Genomic DNA, 25,257 nt, shown 5'->3' on the forward strand with positions numbered 1-25,257 from the left:
TTCAAGTCTGGCATAGAGGTCCACGTTTATCACAGAGCAAAGCCTCATGCAGGGTTGAACTAAAACATTTTGCTGCCTGAGGTAGGGAGGCAAATTATGCTCTTGTCCAAGCTCCAACCAATTTATTTTGACATCTCAAGCAAAAAGAACCCCCACAAGCACCTCTCCCCACTCCCTGACAATAAAAATATAATAATAAATTGAATAATTAGCAATTTGCTGCCTTTGCATGACACCCCAAATCAGCAGTCTGAGGCAAATGGTCTCAGTCTGTCTAGTAGCTGGGCTGGGCATGTTCTCATAAAGGACTGGAGATATCTGTCATTAACAATTTGCAGTCAGTATTCCTTCTTTGTTGGAATGTTCCTAGTTCACTGATGGCTTGAGGTAACAGCTTGCTAAGAAGTTTTTTTAAAGTACTTGCTGATGGAGAAAGGACTTGGTCACATCAGAACAGGCTCCTGATCAAACAACATGTAGCAGCAGCTCTGAATGTAGTTTTTTTTTTTTTTAATCTCCTAAGAATATAATTCAATGTAAACTTACTCGAAAGTTCCATTGAATTAACTGGGCCTTACCTCATAGTAGGCATCTATAGAAAGGCCATTTTTATCCATTGTGATATATAGGCGGCAACCATTTTGCGTGGAGGTTGAATTCCTGGTCCCTGTGCCTGTCAGTAGAGGGCACATGAGCCTGCCCCACCCTGTTATACCCCATTCCACTCCCTGCCCTCTTCTGGGTCAAAAATGACCTGCACATCGGTGGTCATGTATCAGTTAGATGCATGGAAAGTGGTAGCCTTCTGTATTGTAAATAGAAAACAAAGCCTTCCAGCTCATGAGCCAATGACATCACATTTCAGATGATCTAGCAGGGCCAAGCCAGAGATGCCTGCACTCAAATCTATCTCAGGAGCATACTTCTATGGTTACTACTGGTTGCTAAGTTCTATAACTTGAACTGGGATCTAGTGCCTGAAGCACAGAATGCAGAGAATACTGCTTTGTTGACCAAGAAAAGGCAGAAGACCAGAAAGCCAGGTTCCTACTGTTGCTCCTATGATCCAGAAGGTTAATGTTTCCACTCAATCACAAAGGCTGAGGTTGTACACTCCTGTTGCTTCTACTGCCATGCCAGCAATCTATAATTGGCTCAATAACATTCTTTTTGTTTGTTTCTCTGAGCTTCCCTGGGAAATACTTGAAAAAGGCAGTTCAAAACAACAACAAACAAATGGGTGAAATGTTTGCACCCCCTCCCATGCCAGTCCCACCATTTCTAAACAAAACACCAAGTCTTTCAGATGGGGGAAAATGGTAACAGGAAGCTGGGAAGACACAAGAGAGGTACTGTTTGCCTCTCCTTAAATTGAAATTATGCCCTTGTGTATGTTGCACAGTCAGAAGTATCACTTCCTGCAGAAATGCGTGTGATTGGTATCCTGGCTCAATTCAAGACGCAGAAGAAAGTACAAATAACATGCAGCTTTGTGGGAGATGACAGCTCATTCCAGAAGCAGCGAAGACTAGTTAGGCAGAGGAAACCATAACCCCTAGATCCAAATCTGAAGGAGTCTCAGCCTGACTCAATATGCAGAGACTTGAGTAGGATCAGTAGGGTAGGGTTTATGCTCAGACCATAAGGCTCCTAATTGCGAGCCCAGTCACAGTGCCGCCCACCCTGCATCAGCATCTATATGTAATGTATGATTAATAACTCAGGCAGACAACAATCTGGATTTTAAAAATGGCCACAACCTTATTGATTACAGAATGTAGGTGGAATTTTGGCTCAGGCACTGGTTGTAGCCATTCCAGCCTCCTACTAGAGAGCTAGAACCACTGCAGGGTTGTGCCAGGATTTGGCCTCTCCAAGGGTTAATCTACTGAGTTGGCCATCCTAAGGCCATTCCTGGAAGCCCTATGGACCATCTGCCACATGCTTGGCTTCACGACAGGAACATCCACCAAGACTCCTTTAATGAGGTACCCTGAAAACGCCGCTGGATCATACTGGGTGATGCACCACTTCACCCCACGATTGAAGACTAGGATACCACCCAATGCCTTAACCACCAAAGTCGTGACAATTTGCTACGAGGAAGGCAAAACCTCCAGACCAGCCAATTTGTCTACAGGGGAAATTCCTTCCCGGCTCCAAATATGGCAACCATCTGTGACCACAGCAAGGTCAGGAGAAACATGGGAAGCAAAATAAGGTTAAACTGCGAATGAAAGGAATGGAGGATTGTTAAAGCAGCAACCTGAAAGGCGGAAAATGTTTTAGAACAAAATGAAATTGACCTGGAAAATAAAGAAGATGAATGATATGGGGTGGGTGGGTTGCTTCTCTGCCAACTGTGTTGAGACTGGACAGGGCTGCCAGCTTTTATGCCTGGCCAGCTGCAAGAGTAAGCATGCAGTCAATGTCTTCTCAGCCTGTGAGGCACACCCACTAGGCAGGTCACTGATTGGCCCATTTGAGATGCTGCAGGAGGTGGGAACTTGAGCCGGATGTCCAGGAGGACAGAGGAATTTCCCTAACAGCCACCTGGCCATGTGTGCTCTGTTCTCACTGTCCAGGGATTGCGGCTGAGCGTAAAGGGCGGCAACATGCACCCACCCAGGAAGGGGTAAGTGTCCATTCTCTATTCTCTAAGGTGTAGGGAGGAGGTGGCTAAAGTAAAGGAGTAAGTTCTGCCATGACATCTGCAATAAGGGAAACAGGGAGGGAGGAAACACAAGCATTTCCTACTGCCTTCTGAGGAAGCTTGGAAGAAAAGTCTTGACTGAGAATGACTGAGGCACTATAGCAACCATTTTCAAAAAAATATTGGAACTAAACTGAGATCAGTGGAATGAACTGGTGGATATAGGAACAAAGGGAGCCTTTTCTTCTCATTTTTTTTAAAAAAGCAACTTTAGGAGAATGAAAGTTTAAGTGGAAGATTGGTGGTGGTAGTGGAGGAGGAGGAAGGGCTATTTAACCTTTCTTCCACCATTTTCCACATTCATAATCACCATTCATAATCACCACATTCAGAAAAAGCATCTGAAGAGAAAATGGTTAAGCAGAAACACTCCATGCTTCCTGTTGCCAGTTCCTCTCAAACTGTATCTTGAAGCTGTTTGATTTTAAACAAACATACATACAAACAAATGGAAAATATAGATGTTTGCATGATACATCTAATTTGGCTCTAAACCTGTCTTTCTCCAGCTTGATTCTACTGCTTCCTTTTTTTTTTCTACCCACAAAAGCGAAACATAGAATCATAGAATCATAGAGTTGGAAGAGACCACAAGGGCCATCGAGTCCAACCCCCTGCCAAGCAGGAAACACCATCAGAGCACTCCTGACATATGGTTGTCAAGCCTCTGCTTAAAGACCTCCAAAGAAGGAGACTCCACCACACTCCTTGGCAGCAAATTCCACTGTCAAACAGCTCTTACTGTCAGGAAGTTCTTCCTAATGTTTAGGTGGAATCTTCTTTCTTGTAGTTTGGATCCATTGCTCCGTGTCCGCTTCTCTGGAGCAGCAGAAAACAACCTTTCTCCCTCCTCTATATGGCATCCTTTTATATATTTGAACATGGCTATCATATCACCCCTTAACCTCCTCTTCTCCAGGCTAAACATGCCCAGCTCCCTTAGCCGTTCCTCATAAGGCATCGTTTCCAGGCCTTTGACCATTTTGGTTGCCCTCCTCTGGACACGTTCCAGTTTGTCAGTGTCCTTCTTGAACTGTGGTGCCCAGTACTCCAGGTGAGGTCTGACCAGAGCAGAATACAGTGGCACTATTACTTCCCTTGATCTAGATGCTATACTCCTATTGATGCAGCCCAGAATTGCATTGGCTTTTTTAGCTGCCGCGTCACACTGTTGGCTCATGTCAAGTTTGTGGTCAACCAAGACTCCTAGATCCTTTTCACATGTACTGCTCTCAAGCCAGGTGTCACCCATCTTGTATATGTGCCTCTCATTTTTTTTGCCCAAGTGCAATACTTTACATTTCTCCCTGTTAAAGTTCATCTTGTTTGTTTTGGCCCAGTTCTCTAATCTGTCAAGGTCGTTTTGAAGTGTGATCCTGTCCTCTGGGGTGTTAGCCACCCCTCCCAGTTTGGTGTCATCTGCAAATTTGATCAGGATGCCCTTGAGTCCATCATCCAAGTCGTTGATAAAGATGTTGAATAAGACCGGGCCCAAGACAGAACCCTGTGGCACCCCACTAGTCACTCTTCTCCAGGATGAAGAGGAACCATTGATGAGCACCCTTTGGGTTCGGTCAGTCAGCCAGTTACAAATCCACTGAGTGGTAGCATAGTCAAGACTGCATTTTACCAGCTTCTTTACAAGAATATCATGGGGCACCTTGTCAAATGCCTTGCTGAAATCAAGGTAGGCTACATCCACTGCGTTCCCTGCATCTACCAGGCTTGTAATGCTGTCAAAAAATGAGATCAGGTTAGTCTGACATGACTTATTTTTCAGAAATCCATGCTGACTATTGGTGATCACAGCATTCCTTTCTAGGTGCTCACAGACTGTTTGCTTAATGATCTGCTCCAGAATCTTCCCTGGTATTGATGTCAGACTGACTGGGCGGTAATTATTTGGGTCCTCTCTTTCCCCCTTTTTGAAAATAGGGACAACATTTGCCCTCCTCCAGTCTGCCGGGACTTCGCCTGTTCTCCAGGAATTCTCAAAGATGACTGCCAGTGGTTCTGAGATCACATCTGCCAGTTCTTTTAATACTCTTGGATGCAGTTCATCTGGCCCTGGAGACTTGAATACATCGAAACTAGCCAAGTATTCTTGTACTATCTCCTTAGTTATTCTGGGCTGTGCTTCCTTTGCTGAATCATTTGCTCCAAATTCTTCAGGTCGGGCATTGTTTTCTTTATCGGAGAAGACTGAGGCAAAGAAGGCATTGAGGAGTTCAGCCCTTTCTGTGTCCCCTGTTTGCATTTCACCATCTTCTCCTCTGAGTGACCCCACTGTTTCTTTGTTCTTCCTTTTGCTACGGACATACCCATAAAAGCCTTTTTTGTTGCTTTTAACCTCTCTAGCAAGCCTGAGTTCATTCTGTGCTTTAGCTTTTCTGACTTTGTGTCTACATGTGCTGGCTATTTGTTTGAATTCCTCTTTGGTGGTTTCCCCCCTTTTCCATTTTTTGTACACATCCTTTTTTAATCTTAACTCAGTTAAAAGTTCTTTAGATAGCCACCCTGGCTTCTTTAGGCACCTTCCATGTTTCTGTCTCATTGATATTGCCTGAAGTTGTGCTTTTACTATCTCCCTCTTAACAAACTCCCAGCCATCATGAACTCCCTTTCCTTTTAGTATTACTGTCCATGGGATCTCACCCAGCACTTCCCTAAGTTTTATGAAGTCGGCTTTCTTAAAGTCAAGAAATTGAGTCCTAGTATGCTTGGCTGCTCCTTTCCGCTGTATAGTAAACTTCAGAAGCGCATGATCACTCGCGCCTAATGATCCTTCCACTTCTACCCCACATACTTCCAAACAATAACGCCTGTTGCTCTTCAACAATACTTCAGTTCAAGCTAAGGTTATGGGACCATCACCTGTGGATAAACTATCAAATGCCAGGAATTGAAGGTTCACCATCTGGTCCATTGAGTGAGTTCCAGACAGTGTCATTCAAGTGTAGTTGTGGAATGTCAGGCCAAAAGGGGGCATGCCCTCGTTTAAAAAAGCAATGTTATGGTCATTACTGAATGCAAAATGCAGAGTTTCTTTTTCTGAGCAGAATTTGATTTCAGTGCAGTGGAATTTGATTCCAGTTTGGTCTCACAAATGAACCAGGAATATTAATTTTATTAGTACACGAATGTGAGGGAAAATGCCTTCCGACAGCCCTTTTCAAGTTTCCCTACATTTTTCACAACTGAAAATCAAAGTTTGTGGCTGTATCACTACAATAAGGATAAACACAATGTTTATAGTCTGCAGTGCTTTAGAATTAAATGGCAGGCAAGATTCTCATTTCCTTATCAGTTAGCCACACAGGTAACAATCCAGTGTACAACTGTTCTCCTTTTGGAAATTCACAAACAATAAAATGCCACGTTCCTCATTTTGCCAGGACTAGAATGTTCAGTACAATCCTATGCATATTTACTCGGAAGTAAGACCCAGTGTCTTCCAATGAGGCTCACTCTCTAATAAGTGTGCTTAGGATCACACACTTACAATCAATAAGTAACAAACACTGTTATTGGGTGAAAGGGAATCTCCTGTGGTTGCACTTCATGTTCCAAATGGGCTCACTCTAAAAGCAAAGACTCAGTGGCATTTGCACACTAACTTCTTCCTTTTTAGTTTAAGCAGTAATGCTTTGAACAAAGGGGTTAGAAAGTCAAGTGCTCCCAAGACAGATAGATCAGCTCAGGATTCCACCCTGAACCTTCACATTTTCTGCTCAATATCTATTAGTATCTATAATATTGAAAATTCACTTGGATGCCCAGAAAGAAAAGAAATTTTAAAAATTGCTCAAAAACCACTGTGGGATTCAGTCCCATTGATTTCAGTTGCATGGGCTCTATTCAAAGTGCTTCAAATACTAATGTTTAACTGGATAATGCTCAGAGTTTTAAAGGACCAGTTGTGACTGGTGTCGCATTTAAAAAAAACAAATTGATTCTGCAACAGATGCAACAAGCTTGTGTTTAATATAAATCTGCTTCCCCTGGCTCCCTGCAGAAAGCTTACATCCAAGGATCAGTGAATTTGCAAATCCTTTCCCACTTAACATGTAAGTGGTACTATAGAAAGGGATAGCTCTTTGTTGCAGTATCCTCTTCCAACAGCAGCTGGCTGCTATTCCTACTTCCATAGAAGGGTACATCCTGGGTCCTAAGCTGTGCAGGCAAACAGAGGCTCTATACTGGCATAAAGGACTAAACTGGTAGCAGGTAGTTTGGCATCAATTTTTTAAAGTACATTTTATGATTTATTTATTTTTTAAAAAATTCCTTAAAGCCCTGCTAAGGAAACTGCCGTTAGTGAGCAAGATCACATTGATGATTTTCTTTGCTGTTGCTGAACTTTTAAAAGAGAATTGTGTTTTAAGTAGTGCTTTTTTTCAGGGGTTACTCAAGGGTATGCAGTACCAGCACCTCTTTTTTTGGGGGGGGGGGTTAAAAAGTGTGACCTCCAGTAATTACCTCATGATAAGTACTGGCACCTATTTTTCTAGAAAAAAAGCACTGATCTTAAGTATTTTTAAAAAATTATTCATTCAACTAAAATATCATGCATCATGTTTATGGGAGCAATGAATACAAAAAATAGATTGGATGGGAATATTAAATTATTGCACTCAAACAGGATTATAGGAGCATATTTCCTTCTTTGCTTTCCCTAATTCTTCTAAAGCATTAATACAGTCAAAGGGTGTTGTTTGTGATGCACCACCACAGAGGCAAAGCAGAGAGACTCTAAAACAATCTCTTTGGTGACAATCCTTAAAATCTTTGGTCTAGCAGCTATTCTGTGGCTCCTGCTCATCTTTTCAAGAGAAGAGGCTATACAAAACAAACTATTTTTGTACAAATCCAAATAACCATTTATTTTGGTAAAATTTATACCACCAGATTCTACTTTTAGTCAGGAAGTGCAAACAAAGCATGGAGACAGCTTGTTCCCTGACCCCAAATTCATTCTGTGTTGCTATAGCATCACCCTTGAGAAAATGGGGCTGGCTCTTTTCCTCTCCTTAGTCCTGCTCAATGGGCTTTTGTCAGCTGTTGAATTATAGCATTACAATTTAAATACTACAGATTTAATGGAGGATTATTATGACACCCTGACACATTCTTTCTGTTGCTGCGGGAAACAAACTCAGAGAATGAGCAGAAGACATTCAAACAACAACAAGGAGCTTTTAAGCCACAGCGATATTGCATGTACATATATTTGGTAACAAGAGGAAAGGCTCCAACCTTGATTATTATTGTTTCTGTACCAAAGGAGACTGCAAAGCTGCACGGATCACAAACCCTCTCAAATTAGGGTTGCTAACAATTGCATTCTCCCCCACTGATTGTCATTCCTTTTGCAAACTCATTTGTTTTGTATTCACTGAATGGAATTTTTTGTTTTACCTGTTCTTGGCCAAACACATATAGAAGGGGTGTGTGCATGCATACACATGTGTGTATTCTTCCATAGCACACACACATTGATTCATGAAATGAATGAAGGGGAGAGGGAGAAAAATCTGTAGCTGGCAGTCCCTGAATGCTGAGTTTGCATTGCATAGCTGTATGTATCTTTGGGAAAGCAGATGAGAGTAGATTCTATACAAAGAGAATCCCATCATGGGAAAATTCAGAAATGACAGGCCGGATGCTGACATTTTACTCCTAGCATCCCTTCAGATACTGCACAAGGCCTCCAGGAGCTGCACAATACCACAACTCATGATGTTTTGTCAACACCATCTGCTGGTTCTAATGCTAGTGGCAGCAGCACGAGGCCACAGCACCCTGTGGTGTAACATTCCTGCATTTTTCAGAGAATGAAAATCACCCTACAACGCACAATACTATGCGATGCATTAAAAAAATTGACATACTTCTGGGGCAGAGAGGAGAGGGTGGGGTACTCAGCATTCTGTATGCCTCTTTAGAGCAATAGAAATGTACTTAATGAAAAGGATGCAACGCATTTCAAACAGCAAGACGGCTCCTCTTCTTTGGGGAAATTTTAAATCATAACTAAAACATAAATAATTCCCATTTCAAAATCATGATATTATTTACACATTTAATGTGGACAATTCTGTGAAATGTGTGTACTCAATGTTTTCAAAACTTGTAAAGATCCAGGCAACACACAAATAAAGATAGATTTTGGGATGACATGCAGGGGGAGGAAAAGTAGGAAATCTTATGCTAGCACTAATTTTGCCCTATGCTTTGAAGTCTAGATGAAAGGAAAAGGTACCCACTTCAAAGTACCTAATCAGAACAGAAGTAAGTATACATCAAACCTTTGTTCTTGGGGGGAAAGGGACATCCTGTTTTCTCACACGAAAGCATGGTGGGCATTTTGGGTGCCATGATCTTGTGTGATTTTGCACCAAGATCTTGCCCAGAAAAAAAGCAAAAAAGCAAAAACAAAACAAAAACCCAAAATAGCTTTTTCCGGGCTGCAGTCTCACATGTGCATCCCCTAAGCCATGTTTAGGCAAACTAAGGCCCAGGGGCCGGATCCGGCCCAATAGCCTTCTAAATCCGGCCCACAGACAATCCGGGAATCAGCATGTTTTTACATGAGTAGAATGTGTCCTTTTATTTAAAATGCATCTTTGGGTTATTTGTGGGGCATAGGAATTCGTTCATTATTCTTTTTCAAAATATAGTCCGGCCCCCCACAAGGTCTGAGGGACAGTGGACCGGCCTCCTGCTGAAAAAGTTTGCTGACCCCTCCCCTAAGCACATCTTTTGGGCTCTGTGATCTCACACAAGTCATCTGACTCATGCAAGAGCAAGGACGGGAGACGCAAGTCACAGTTTTGGAACTCAAAACACTGGTGGATATGAATTTGACCCTGAATGAGTGGCACAACTCATTGGTCAAACTTAAGGAGTCATTTTAGCTACTGAATGATATAAAATGTTGCACTAACCATCCACAATGGAAATAGATTTTGTGGGCATCCAGAAGGTATCAGGGGAGGGGGACACTCTAATAAGAAAAATTGTTTGGATGCAGGGGGCTGAGATCTTATTGCACCTCAGGACTATGATTGCATTCAGCATGATCTTGTAGTGTCATGTTTACAGAATCCCTTTCTTTCCCAAATGATTGAGGATATGCAAAGCTTACACTCAAAAATTGCATCAACATACAAATGCTAGATGGTAAAGATTACTTCATCGGCCCTGGAAACATTATCTAACCCACTTCTGTTGTAAGTTTTTCATGATAGATTGCTGGGTTAGCAAATAACGCTGTCCTTCGAGAAATAAAGTGCAACAGAATGGTGGGGAGATGGGATGGATCGTATACCTGGTTGATCTTGGTTAAATTATTCTGTTGCCCAGGGTGAATGTCTATGTCTTTTGCTGAGGACTTTCTTCTTTTTACTTTTTTTGCCAGTGAAGTGTCGGTTTGCCTGAAGGATGACTCCTGTAATAAACAACAGGAAGATTATAAAAGGAAGGTGGGGTATAAAATTCATAAATATATATTTTAAAGTTGGATTTTATGGATTGATTGATTTCAGAATGTATAAACTACTATACATTCAGTGAACACCCAGACAGTTTACAGAAATAAGATACAAAAACATAATACAAAATACAAAACTTTATTTATATATTTATTTTAAAACAACAAAATTTATTTACTATTTGATTGTTAGGTGTTTAAAATATGCCCTTGCAAATGAGTTCCAAAGATTTCCCTCTTCCCCCAGCATTCGAAAAGACCACACATTTCGTAAGTTAAAAATTGCTTTACTTACAAACTCTTCAAAGGTCTGGTTCATGTGTTTTTCCAAACATCAGTCAGAAAAGTTGCATGGGTAGTAAAACTTAGTATTGCTACAAAACTCCCAGTTTATTGGTACAGTCTTTCCTGGAGAAATTGAACCTAGGACTCTCTGCATGCAGAGTATGTGCTCTACTATTGAGTTAAAAAACCAACAGATCCACTATGATGGTGTAGGGAGAGCACAGTATGGAGTGGAGAGTGATGAGTTGTATCTGTCAGTTCAGAGGAAAACTGTTTACCTAGATCTAGATCCATCCAAAGAACAATCAAAGCAAATAAAGAATTTGTGGGTCGTTCTTGACAAAATTGAACTTTTCAAATTACATTATTTTCTCCCCATACCGCAAGTATACCAACTTTCAATCCATGCAAAAATTTACTAGAGCTTTTTATATGAAAGGTTTACAGCTATTTTTATTATGCTTTCCATATTCGTTTTAAGTGCCCCGTTTCCAGGAAGCCTTATTTTCGGTAAGAAAGTGTGTCTTCGGAAATCACTTTTTAAAAAGAAAAATTGTCACTGGAAAGCAAAACTTCCAGTTAAACAATATTTGGAACTGAAATAGTAACAGCTTTATTTTTAGGGTTTATTTTTATAAAAAAAGAAAAAAGAAAAACATCACTTTCTATATTAGAAAAGATAGTATTGAGCAAATGGGTGCACTTGAAACCAAGGGAGGGTTGAAAGTATGGAAGGAACTGGTCTAATTTTGATCTAATGTTTCCAGCTTAAGATTTTTACCCAATTCTTCACTCTCTACACTTGCACAAAGCTATTCTGGGCTAAAATGGCTCCCTGCCGCTCCCTGAACCAGCACTCTATGAATTGCTCTCCTGCCTCTACCAAACTCTGACAACAGAGAAAAGAGTGCTTCCCAGCAAACCACCAGCTAGTTGAGCTTTGGAGCTACGTAAGGTCCATATAGTTAAAGCTATAGTTTTCCCAGTAGTGATGTATGGAAGTAAGAGCTGGATCATAAAGAAGGTTGATCGCCAAAGAATTGATGCTTTTGAATTATGGTGCTGGAGGAGACTTTTGAGAGTCCCATGGACTGCAAGAAGATCAAACCTATCCATTCTTAAGGAAATCAGCCCTGAGTGCTCACTGGAAGGACAGATCATAAAATTGAGGCTCCAGTACTTTGGCCACCTCATGAGAAGAGAAGACTCCCTGGAAAAGACCCTGATGCTGGGAAAGATGGAGGGCACAAGGAGAAGGGGGCGACAGAGGACAAGATGGTTGGACAGCGTTCTCGAAGTTTGAGTTTGACCAAACTGCGGGAGGCAGTGGAAGACAGGAGTGCCTGGCGTGCTCTGGTCCATGGGGTCACGAAGAGTCGGACACGACTAAACGACTAAACAACAACAACAACAGGCTGAAGGCAGATTGCTTGCTTCCCTTCAGCCTAGGCCAGTGTAGTGTACCCTCTAACATTCCTCAGATGAAAACAGGGACATTTCTCACTCCTCCGCCAACTGACCTTTCTCGATCCCCCATTTTTTTGCCCCCACCCCAAGAGCATTTCCTGTCAGAAGAAGGGCGAGTACCACCACTGTGGCCAATGGGCACAGCATAGATGCCCTCCACTGTCATAAGAAAACCCTTACATCCCAATTTGATATTATTTTATCTTTTGGTACAAAGAAGAAAAGCACCCACAAATATATTTTAGAAAGGGACAAGATTAGACACGGGCACACAAAGCATTGCCTTCTGCTCTGTTTTCCCCTTCTTCCCACCCAGAGCTGTCCTGCCCTCTGCCTTCCCCTCATTGAGGACACACCATGCAAGGCTGGGCCTTGGCGGCAGCAGCCTCTCCTCCTCAGCTGCTCTCCTGCTGTCACTACGAGCTGCCCAAGGGAGGAGGCCGGCAGCAGGGGCCATGGAGAGGACATGGAGAGGCAACGGAATGCTCCCTCGCCACTGCTCCACTCACACACCATCTCATCCTCCCCCCTGAGCTTGGTGGTGCTGGCACTGGTGGAGGAAATAGGGACATCCCAGGATCAAATCAAAAGCCATAAAAGGCCTGCCTTGGGGATGGCAGCTTAAAGGACTGCAGGGAGGGGGTAGGATGAATTGGCTGCACATGCCCTCTAAGCAATTTCCCCAGCAGGCAACCTTCCATCATTTAAAGGTTTGCAAGAGAGAGCAGTGATTGGCCTGGGAGAATACGTACCCTCTGAGTCAAATTATCCCACAATCCTGACTTTCCTGACTTTCTATTTACACAAACACACTACAATGCTTCACTAGTTGTGCACATATTCCATCTGATTTCCCTTTTCATCAACCTATAGTTTCTTTTAGTTTATAAAAAAGCCCTGTAAAACTGACTTTGGAAGGAGAAAGGACTGCCACAAAAAATATTGTAACTAACCCCACTAATCTTATGGGTTTCATATCAAAAGACCTAATTGTGCTAAACAGGAAGCAAATATATGTCATTCATATTTTAGCATCATGAGTTCTGCATGCTCCCTCTCATCCAGCGGCGTAGCGTGGGTTGTCAGCACCCGGGGCAAGGCAAGTAATTTGCGCCCCCTAACCCGAGGCAAGGCAAGTAATTTGCGCCCCCTAACCCCTAACCTGCCGTCGCTGCCAGCTTCTTCTTGCTGCTGCCTGGTCTGGTCTGGTGTGGTTCTCTCCCGCGCTCAGCGCTGCGCTGGGCAGCCACTGCACTGTCCCTCCCCCAGATAGTCCCTCGCTCTCTCTCCGCACCGCACACCTGGCACCCACCCCCTCCACAGTGGGCGGCGACCCAGCGGCTCGGATCGGATTCGCACAGCCAGCACTGCAGTGAGAGAGAGTGAGTGAGCCAGGTAGGGGCAGAGAGCTGCGAGTGCGAGCGCCCCCCCAGATGTTGCGCCCGGTGCGGCCGGCCCCCCCTGCACCCCCCACGCTACGCCACTGCTCTCATCTGATAAAAATTACTGATTTGCACAAAAGGCAAGCATTTCATGAAATAAACTTCAGTCACAAGAGCAGAAGCCAATTTTAGAACATTTTCATATGGTTAAATATGCTTTGAAATTGATAAAATGTGAGATACACTTCCCATAAGAACTTCCTTCTCTTAATGTGACAAGCAACTTCTAGGGAGGTTCAAATGGAGATGCCAACCTATATTTATAAAATACCTGGTCAGGACCAGGAGTGGATATTAGGTGGGAAAAACTCAACTTGATGAGTTTGGAGTAGGTCAGGTGTGGGGATGGTGAATAAATTCAATTCAGTTTGCATTTAAAGCCACATTTATCATATCTTCGCTTTCCCAAACAATTTGAGAACTAAAACATAGCCATCCTTAGAAATGTACATTTATCCAAATTTTGTGATACAGTTCTCCAACCAATCACTGTTGACAGAAATGCACATATTAGGTAAAAGTGTGCATAAAAATGAATATATTAATGAAAATAATATACAAAATGTTTTATATTAGGAAAAATTGCTTACAAAAAAAGAAGACAAAAGATTGAACATGGGGGGAGCACCAAATCACATCTCCCGTACTTGTTTACTGAACATACAAAGATGATTGTGTGAATAACTGGTATAAATCTATTGTTAGCTTTTACTAGTAGTAGTGCAGTTAAATTTTTGTAGTGCTTCCTTTGCAAGTACATTTAAGAAAGTTTTTTTTAAAAAAAATGGCATTATATTTGTTATCATTAAATATCTATAGTGCCAGCAATAAAAAAGATATTTATGCATTGCCTTCTTTTACAAATCTGTTCTGTAGCATAAAACTAATGCGATGGTAGCAATGAAGATTTATCAGCTGCTTGTTTTCCATCAGCATTATAATGGCTGCAGCTTTGTTTTGGGAAGCTGCTACCGATCTACCTTGACTTCATCTACTGCAACTGGCATGACATCATATGCTTAGCCATGCTGTTCCACTTTATAATACAACAACCCAGCTAAAATGAAGGCGCAGCGCTTCACTTATTAGAAGCTTCCGGTTCATTCTTGTGGCTGTTATGATGTCACAAACAGAGTCACTTAATGGATGAAGGGTCAAACATACCAGCTTCCTCATTAGGAAAGTGTGAACGCGTGACTAGAACCTTAGAACAGATCATATTCTTCCTTTGCAGTTTTTACCTTGGAGTCATCAGATTGTCTCCCTTTATCTCCATCCACTTTATCTTCATTCCATGGAGAAGGAAACTTGGAAGGAAGAAAACTTTGCTGCTCCAGAGCTGTCATCTCATTGGTTAACTTCTGCTGTGGCTTCTGAACCTGGAGAAAGGTGAACATGACAAAAGGTTGCTGCAACCCTTCTAAAGGATACCTTTTCTCCCAATTCAGCTGCCTTCCAAAATCATGCTTCCTCTTCTTCTGGCCCTCCATCTGAGTTTCTTTCAGTATTCATTCTCTCACCTTTTGTCCCAAGAGGATCTCTGAATCTGTATCAGAACTTGGTACTTCTTGGTTCCCAGGTGTCTCCATCACAGGAAGGAAAGACTAGGTAAACAGAATGACAACACACCAGATTTTTTTAGAACGTCAACTCTTCAGGGTGTTTTCAGAAGTCATTGGACTCGGGAACAGTGGCAGGCAAGCAGGAAGCACAATGGGAAGTACTTCACTGAGAAGCTGCTGTCCATTGTGGGAGTTGTAAAGCTACATTCATACATCATCTTAGGCACATTTGACTTTCATGATGTCAACATGGTTGCAGGCAGGATGGTTGAAATTGTGCAAATCAAGTCCTGAGCAAGGCCACCTCAGAATGCTGGACCTGGTTAGTGATACACATGCTCTCTCAATAGGGAGAACCTTCAATGGGATAAACATTTCAAAATTGTTTACATGTGCAGCATAGACGTGAATAAGCTGTTAACGATAATATAGTGGTTATTAGAGGACAAACTGAACAGAGATATCCTTCTTGAGGTTCTGCTTTTAGTGCTTCAGTAGAGTGTGATATAAAAGCTTGTTTCGGCAGAGTGTGATATCAAAGCAACGAAGAGCAAACTGTAAACAGGACTCAGCTAGGGAATAAGGAAAGGAATACTTTCAAATCTCAGTGATCTGCTAATGGGTTTTTACTGGATTATTTTGCAAGGCTCCAGAGTACCTCCAGATTTTCAAAACTGTCTCTCAGCCAGCCAGCCAATCTTCGTTATTTTTAGTTAGCTCATTTACAGTTTTCATTTTATTGCTCTAATTTGTGAACAGCTGTGCCATCAAATTTAAATTCCAGTTCTTGTTTTGTTTAAGGTTAAGTAACTTTTTCCTTTCAGCTAGATGTTTTTGAAAAGTTAAAGGAGGCTGGAGAAGGAACAAGATGCCTGTATTTTTATTTTTTTAAAAAGACTCAGCATGATAGCTTCTCATTCAGTGATCTATTTTATTCCAAGTAACTGTTTTGCCATAGAATGGTGAACAGCACAAAAAATACAAGCTCTTTCTGATTATATGACTAGAAGGAAGATCATGTTGTTGTTTTTCAGAAGCGCTGGAGGCTTCATGAAGAAACATCAGTGCCTGGACCGTGCTCTCTTGTCTCACAATCCTCTCTGGGAACTTTACTTCCATAATGCATTGCAATAAAGAAGGAAATGGGATAAAAAGGAGAATGTACACCATGCCATCAATGATCATACTACCTCTGACTTAAAAAAAAATTAAACCTGAGTAAGGTTTTTAGTTCTTTTTATATAATTACTTAAAGCCAAAAGATCTATGTGTGTTCATGTACCACTAGGCAAAATGGCCTCTCCATTCTGTGACCTGATTCACCACAAGGAGTGGGAATATTTTTATTTTTATTTAGTTTGGAGGGCAGAGTGAACTTCAGGGGGATAGACAAAACATCCTGGAGCTCTTAACGTAGCATTAGGCTGGCAATTGAGGGGCGCTGAGGGAGGAAGACAGCTACTGCAAAAAAAGAGAGAAAACAATGGAAAGTGTGTGTGAGAGGGGGGGAGGGAGGGAGGGAGGGAGAGAGATACCTGCCATTTCTTACAAAAATGACCCCATTGGAACAAGGCATTCTGTGAAATCTAAAATGGTGACTACCAGCCCAACATGTTCATAAAAAGATCATATTCCCAGCTGCTAAAAATACATAGGAATCCAGGCAAATTTGCCTCCTTTTTGTTACCAAACACCCCTTCCCTCTCAGTTCCAAATGTTCAACCTTCTCCTGTTTCTGGTAGCCTCCCAGGGGCATTGTATGAAAAGAATCTGGCTACCCCAATCTGGCTACCCCATCTTTTTTTGTGTGTCACAACATACCAGTATTTCCAGGGTATTTTCAGATACATTTTAAACAGGCCTGGAAAAAGACTTGCTCTTCAAATGGCTAGAAATTTCACTGCACACAGGTGGTGTAGTGACAATAAAGGTGTATTATTATTTTTATTATTATTATTTAAATAGTTTTTTAAAAGAAAGACAAAATAAAAGGCAGTTCTTGGACCACTTTATAAAATTGTAAGTACTTTTCTGGAAGTTTCAAAAAGTCCACACAGAGGTTGAAAAAGGGACAGGACCAACTTTCTGTCTGTGAAATATGCACAGACCCAATTTCAGTGGGACTTACTAACTTAGCTTCAGTCCATTCCAATGTAAATAATTTATTGATAGCATAGATAGCACAGTGCAAACTGAACTGAGTAAAAGTCTGCATTACCGGACAGTTCTTATCAAAATTCTCGTGCTGAGGAGGATTTGAAGCATTTGGTGCATTTGAAGGGTTCTGTCTACTGCTGCCTTCTGATAGTCTCATCCGTTGTAGGGAAGAACTATCTGATGCCATCTGTTTTTTTAAAAAGTGCAAAATTTTAAAACAAATGTTATTCATATAAAGCTGTCCACAAAACACTTCTTTGCTTTCTAGGTTACCTGTTTAAAAAAACAGAACCACTGACAACCTCTCACTTTAACTTAATTTGATCAAAGTTCTGTCCCCTTAAAGATGGTTGTTAAGACTTAATTTCAGTTAATAATGCCTGGGAATATATAACAAATAAGAAAAAATGAACTACTTGCAGAAGTTGAAAATAAATATTTCTTTCTACATTTCCCCCAGAGATGGAGGACTTGGGCATTCTAGAAGGTGGGAAGTACATGCTGCCCTTGGATGTCAAAACATTAAAAATTTGGGGTTGTATCAGAAAGCAAAGGAAGCAGGAAGTGTATGGGTTTCTTACTCCCCGATCTCTGTGCTTTTCAGAATGTTTGAAGGCACTCTGTTATCTACAGAACATGAGCAAGTGTCAAGCCAGCTCAGCCAAATTCATCTTTAGTGTATAGTTGAAACATAGTGGATAAGGTCTCCATTTATATTAGGCTGAAAGATTTTCCACCATATGTGGAAAGAATTGTTGCACACAGATCTACTAAAGTGAACAAGCAAATCCTTACATATGCAGTACAATACTGAACAGGTAATTTTAGCATCCAGCCCTATGATCACAATGAGCAAACACCATCCAAAATCTGTGTACCATTAAAACTTAGAAGTGTTTCACTCATACCATCACTGGCCTAATTTTCATTTCACAGAGAAACATTATGAAATCTTAAAGCTGGTTGTAGGATTAACATACTGGGAAAATTCAAAAACATAACCATAATTAAAATACATTGCAAGCTTTTTTCCTCAGTACTCATCTTAACTACTTGATAAGCATATATGACATTCTGTGGAAACCTCAAATCCTTGCTTGGTTTCAGGTTTTTTGTTTCAATGTGGGAGATTTAAGCTAGTCAACTTGAATACAGAATAGAAAAAAAAAGTCCGGAGCTGTTTTAGATCATAACTTTTTCTGGAAATTCCCCTTTTTTCTCTAGGCATTTATCAAAGCAGGAAATATCACAGGCACATACACCATACTTTGAGATTTCCAGGATCATTTAAAGTAACTATAGAATCTTTTGATAATTAAGAGCTTGGTTTGTGTTTAAAATAATTTGGTTCATGTTGGGGCAAATGAATGGTCTTCAACTGCAAACAGATACTTTGGTGTAAACATATGGTATCCTTTTAAGGAATGCATTTGACATTGGATGTAAAAAGCAACACACGCTAGGGTACTAGTGAAACTGTATGCTCCAGTGATGTTTCCTGCTTCACTTAAAGCCTGGAAAATGAAGAAGCCATTATAAGAAAATTAATATTTTCCCTTAATCGCTGTTGTGCCAAGAATATGTTTGAATGACATGAGCATTTATAATGCCAGCATTCTGAATGACACATGTTGTGTACAGATCTTAAAATAAGACAAAACCACCACTAAGACCTGATTTGGTCCTACATAGTCAAGACATATGTATTCTTGGAAACCACATAATTTCAGTAAGAGAGTTAATCAGTTCCTTGTACAAGTCCTCTTTGTGATAAAGCACAGCTGATTTTCAAACCATTCACCAAATTCACTGCACCATATCCTAAAAGCACATTTAAAGCATGCTGCTTTTCCCAAAGAATCCTGTGAGCTGTAGTTTACCCTACACAGAGCTACAGCACTCCGTGTATTGTGTAAACACTCCGTGTTTATGTAAGAACTCACTTCAGAGATAATGATAAATTAAACTTCATTATTGATAATGCCTGGGAGCATGGACAAATTAGAAATTAAATCCTCCAGCCAGGTCACACCTTTCCGGGTACTGATGTCCTGGGTCATAGCTCATTTTTTTTAAGGAGCCATGTCTCAGACATTTAGTTGATAATGCATAATTATACCCATAAGCCGGAATGAACTACAGTTCCTAGAATTCTTTGGGGAAAGCCATATGCTTTCAGTGTATGCTGTGGATGTTAAATTAGTCAACTTCAAGATGGGATTAAGTCAGGCAGAAAATTTTAAGAAATTGGAATGGAGCGACGCTAATAAACATAATTGCGTGTTGAGTCACAGTAGCCCCCCAATAATTCACACTTCACACATCAATTTTTGTTTAAGGTTTTTGGCATAATTTTGGCCACAACTTTATTCAAATACAAAAATGTGAGTGGTTGCTTAGGCATTGGTTATGACTATCTGTCCTTGCCCTCAGGGACAGAGCTGGCCTTCCGGACACCAGCGGAAGCCAGCGTGGGAAACAAGTATTGGGTGAGAAATAAAGCTGGGCACCAGACCATTACTTCTCACCCTCATGTTCCTGTGGGGCTTGCACGGCCCAAGTCCGACTCCGGGGACAAGGACGAAAGAATGGCAAGCCCCTGGATTTCCTTTAACGGAATTCCCATTCGCATCATTTGGAGGGGTAGGCACTTACCCCTCCAAGCACCAATTTAACCAATGCCTAACCGCCATGGAGCCCTCAGCTCACCGCCAAACCACTCACAGCCCCAACCAAGACCTCAGCTTGGTCACCACCGCACCAATCCAAGCCTCATTCCCTGAAGCGGAAAGGTGCATGCCATCAGCTCGGAAAAAGGATGGCCTCTCAAAAAGAATCTCGGGGTGGGAAATTGCATCGCCACCCAGCTCCAAAACTTTTTTGACCACAGCAGAATTGATGCGTTTTCTGGCCCTTTCAGTGGCAGCCGGGCAACGACTGCCCTTCCAAACGCAGCGTTGCAAAAGCTTTGACCAAAATTTTTTCGCTGTCGGCACCATTGCACGCAGCGTCTCCAGGTCACCCAAAATTGCAGCACGTAGTGACAAACAGTCCATGGGCACCAGGTCGTTCTCACCAAGCTGCACCACAATAGCAGGTGGCGGCCCCTCCAAGAGCAACTGCCTCCGGATACTTGGCAGGAACTCCGACCAGCGCATCCCACGTCTGGACAGCCAAGACAAGCAAATATGTGGAGGAAAGCCGAAATCTGGACCCAATCCAGATTGCCGTGCTGCGACGCCAGCCCAATGGACGATACTGTGCCCCACAATCCAAACACAAAACAAGCAAAAATTGTAAGACACCAATAATGTTAACGAACATAATCTTTGAATGCATTCGATTTCAACGACCTGTATTTTATTTCCACTGCCTTATTAACATGCTTTCCGGCCTTCTTGGTGGTACGTTTGTCTAGGCATTGGTTCCCGACTAGCTGCACCTGACCTCAGCAGGGCAGCACTGACGACTGGGCCCCACCATATCGTCAGTACCAGCAAACATTGTGGGGGAGCAATGAATCCCAAGGCAATCGCATCCCGCCAGGTGTCGTTCCCCATAGGGGAAAGATGCACCCCATCTGCCCTAAAGAGGGCAATAGCCTTGAAGAAAATTAGGAGGGTGCAATATTACAGAACCACCTAAAGCAAGGACCTATTTTATTTTATTTGTTATTTTATTTACTTTATTTATTTTATTCTATTATCCACCGCCTTATTAACATGCTTTCAGGCCTGCTCGGTGGTAGTTTGTCTAGGCATTGGTTCCCGACTAGCTGCACCTGACCTCAGCAGGGCAGCACTGACGACTGGGCCCCACCATATCGTCAGTTCCAGTAAACAGCATGGGGGAGCAATGAACCAGGATCAGACTCAAGCTCACCCCAAATGCTCCCAGGGACTCTTGCATGGCCTTACCCCTCAAAAGGGGTCGACAAAAGCATGGCGAATCCTTGGATTCCCTTAATGGAACATCTTTGCGCATTGGAGGGGACAGGTGCTCCAACCCCCCCTCCAGACCACCTTGAACCAATGCCTTAAATTATTTTGAGTCCAGGGAGAGCTGCCATCAACTCAATCCAAGCCCTCTTGCATGCAGGAATGCAAACTTATGCTGGAGGAAGACAGCAAACATTCTCGCCCAGCTGTACCACCACCATTGCGGGAGGACCTGCAGAGGTCACACTCAACCGCACCAAAGGAAGGATCTCCTCCCAAAGCATTCCCCATCTGGACATCCAGTATATGTTCACATGGGCAGGAAGACTGAGATGGCGCCCCAGTCCAAACTCGTCAACATGCTTGCCAGCCTAGTGTACAATGCTGTGGCTCAAATGTGCACAGCTGCTCCTATGAAAAAAGGAAATAACAGACAAGCATCAGCACAGACATCATTGTGACACTTCCTGATATAACCCTTGTCAGCGTCAGACTTCCAATGACCCGTATTCACAATCCTGTCTACTGACAGGCCCCCAGTGTGCAGCCTTTGCAGCAGCACCTAATCGTAAGGAATGAGGAGTGTACAGCGGTAAGCAAGCCGCAGGCTGTAATAACTGGTGCACGACGTAAGCACATTGATGCCGGGCTAACAGGAACCCATTTTCATGCACTGGAGCGGGCCAGCCCCCAGGGAATAAAAAGCCAAATATTCTGTTATCCATAACCGGGCAAGGGCCCTCCTCACCTGTGGCGGGAAGCCTGATTGTGGCACTCCTGCCCACTAAGTCTGTTTTAGAGTTACCAACTCTAATGACAAGCTCCAAAGGATAAGGAAAAGTCCTGAAGCAATAAGCCTCCAGACTTTCAGCCCCGTGCTGGCTCCAACAACCATTTCCCCAACCCTCAGTGCGAAAATGCAATGGACTCCTGAAAGGAGTCTCACCTTGATCTTTAACCCGCAGACAAGTTTTAACTTGTTGCAGATACTGCATAGGTAAAAATTGACCGACTTCCTGCCCACTGTCCTATGAGGTTGGAGCCTATTCCAACTTTCCAAGGCCCTGCGCACTGCAAACTTTATACAAGGGTCTCTGAAAAATAAAGCTTCAATGTAACAGACATTGCAGCGGACTGAATTCGGATAGTTATAACCGCATGCCCAATCTGCAGCAGGTGGACCAAATACTGCAGGATCTGCTCAGAGGATGGGGGCCAATTCTTCTGAATGGCCGAGAACTGCCAGCTTAAGGCTAAGAAATCCATCCAGGCCTTCCCATAAGAGGTAAAAGCAGAAGGGGAAATGGAAGCTGCCGCTCTCTGAAATTACTAATTGTTGTCAAAATGCCACAGGTCTGGAAAAGTCTGGCAATAGCTGAGTCTGGAGCCCAGGATCTGAAGCGCTTCATCTGAAAATCGAATAGTGTCAGCGTAATTTGGAGAGTAGAAAGCACAATATTAAACCTTAAGTGGCGCAGCTCGAAAGCATGAGCGGAGGGGCAGAGACTGTGCTACAGCATGAGGACTGTTTTGCCAAGACGCTCACCACTACCTGGTTATCAGACCAAAAGCAGATCCGATGGTCACTGAACTCCTCGGGCCACGTGAACTGCTACTACAATGGGGAAAACTCAAGAAAAGTTATGTCACATGATTGCCTCACCACACCAGGCTTGAGGCCATAGCTTTGCACACCAGCAGCCCTTGAAATAAAACCAAAGGGCAAAGATCCAGCAGCACCAGCATGAACCTGAAAATCCCTGAGCGGGTTCAAGGTATCCTGCCATGGCGAACTACTATTGCATACATTCAGGAATTGCTACCATCGCCTGATATCTGCCTTCACCACACTTGGTAGGCATACACAAAGGTAAGGGGACCTCTGTCAGCATCGCCCTTGAGCCAGTGCCACCAACTGGACTCATCCACTTCAGCCCCAACTGGGCTAGACGAGCTGGGTATCACTTCCAGAGACCACCTTCTGCACAGGAACAGGTCAAAGTGCTGTGGACTCACAGCTTAGAGTTGTGAGCACCGGATTCACTCCAACAAAAGGACAGTCGTCGCACAGCAGAGTACAGCAGAGTCTAGCAGAGTATATAAACAACTCGGAGAGCAGCTCTGTAGAATATCTTCTTTATTCTATCTACAACTATACAAACTATATACAGAGCTTAATAGGTCTAAGTATAAATAAATGCTGCACTGCACTGAGTGTCTGCAGCTGCCCTTAGCAGCAACCTTATCTCTACACATGATCTCTAACACTCAGTCTCTCTCCCTCTCCGACACTGACTGACTGACTGACTTGGTGCTGGAGCAGAATAAGTAGAGACCAGAACACGCCTCCTCCTCTCTGGAGAATCAGCAGACTCCTCAGGAGATTCTTGGATATGGGAGGGGTGAAATCTAGGCAGCCTGGCCTAGTGGGAAGATTAGTTAAGTGACCCAGCAAGATCGGATCTGGTGAAGCATCACTTGCTACAGAGGAAGTATTACAAATTAACTTCCTTCAAGGCAGACAGCTTCTCCATAGCCAAGTGGTATGTTTTAGCAACGATATCCAACTGGATCCCTAAAAATGGGAATATGGGCAAAAGGTATTGAGCTATTGCTTGCCAGCTTCCAGCCCCCGCTTGGGCAGGGGGCATCTTGTGCTGCCATCATGATATGTAAATTTACAGGGCCGATGCTGGCCAGAACCCCTAAAGAAGTCCCAACCAAGCTGCCGCCAAGCCAGCTTCCTTTTCAGACACACACTCTGTGCAATGCAAAAAACACACTCCGTGCAGTGCACACACTCTCCATGCAATGCAACTACACACTCCGTGCAATGCAAAAAAGCACGCTCTGTGCAATGCAACTACACACTCCGTGCAATGCACACACAAACCCTCCGTGCAATGCAACTACACACCCCGTGCAATGCAAAACACACTCCCTGCAATGCACACACCCTTCGTGCAATGCAACTACACTCCATGCAATGCAACTACACACTCCGTGCACTGCACACCCTCTGTTCAATGCAACTACATATTCCGTGCAATGCACACACACTCCGTGCAATGCAAAAACAAAACAAAACAACACACTCTGTGCAATACAACTACACCCTCCATGCAATGCAGCTACACACTCCCTGCAATGCACACACCCTTCATGCAATGCAACTACACTCCATGCAATGCAACTACACACTCCGTGCACTGCACACCCTCTGTTCAATGCGACAATAAACTCCGTGCAATGCAACTACACACTCCGTGCAATGCAACTACACACTCCGTGCAATGCACACACACCCTCCATGCAATGCACACACCCTCCGTGCAATGCAACTGCAAATCTCCTAGCAATGCAATGCAATTGCAGCCCGTGCAGCGCCGTGCTCTGCAACGCACGCAAAGGTGCTTTCTCCCAGTTGCATATTGCAAACATGGCGCCCGTTACATCCCTCGCAGTGAGGTAACCACCAAAAGGACTTAAGTGTCCAGGTAGAGCAATGGGGGAGCATGCAGCTGTCCCATACAGGGACCAATCCTGCAACCTAGGCATTACCGGCACTATCCGCTGACCCAGTGAAACCAATGCTTCATGGACCACATGGGGACACTATTCAGGCCGGAAACGCTTCCAGGCCATCGAATTCTAGGGCAAAGCCCTAGGATCACCTGCTAGGCCAGGCATAAATGATTCCAGTGAAATAGCAGAGTTGAGGTAGCCCACAGCTTGTCCAGGTATCCCTGCTTGCCCTTTTAGAGGGAAGCACCCCTTCAAGAAACCCAAAGTTCTTTTATCACAAATGGGCCGAACTACCCAGCAACAGAATAGCCCAAAAGGAGCAGTTTGTTTTGTTATAACAATGGTTAAGAGGGGGATATGAACCCTGTCTCCCAGGTCCTAGTCCTACACTTTAGCCACTAAGCCACAATGGCTCATCTCTAAAATGGCAGTCGCCACTATCAGGGCAAAACAAACTTAAAGAAAATAAACTTGTTCAGAAACAGCATAGTTCAAGAGCATATACAGAGTGCTCATAGTCCTTGGAGGCACAGGGAGCCATAAAGCCAACCTTCGGGGATACTATAAACGAAAGTGATTCCAGCTAAGCTGGTAACAGCCCTGACTAGCCCCACAATTTCAACAAGAGAAATGGGGGAAACCTTTTTGCGAAAGAAAGCCCCTAACGGGGGCTCTC

General features: G+C 43.1%; 1 protein-coding gene across 1 annotated transcript in view; it reads right to left on the reverse strand.

Moving 5' to 3' along the window:
• The window catches only part of LOC308473817 (uncharacterized protein), a 115,949-nt gene that overhangs the window by 68,522 nt on the left and 22,170 nt on the right, over positions 1-25,257 (reverse strand). The window contains exons 4-7 of the mRNA XM_080999547.1: positions 17,180-17,305; positions 14,920-15,003; positions 14,641-14,778; positions 10,044-10,163 (exon numbers count right to left, since the gene is read on the reverse strand). Of these exons, the coding sequence (XP_080855673.1) occupies positions 10,044-10,163; positions 14,641-14,778; positions 14,920-15,003; positions 17,180-17,305 (468 nt within the window). The remainder of the gene's footprint in view (positions 1-10,043; positions 10,164-14,640; positions 14,779-14,919; positions 15,004-17,179; positions 17,306-25,257) is intronic.

This window comes from Podarcis pityusensis (genome assembly GCF_964106645.2).
Source record: "Podarcis pityusensis genome assembly, chromosome: 3".
Lineage (NCBI taxonomy): Eukaryota > Metazoa > Chordata > Lepidosauria > Squamata > Lacertidae > Podarcis > Podarcis pityusensis.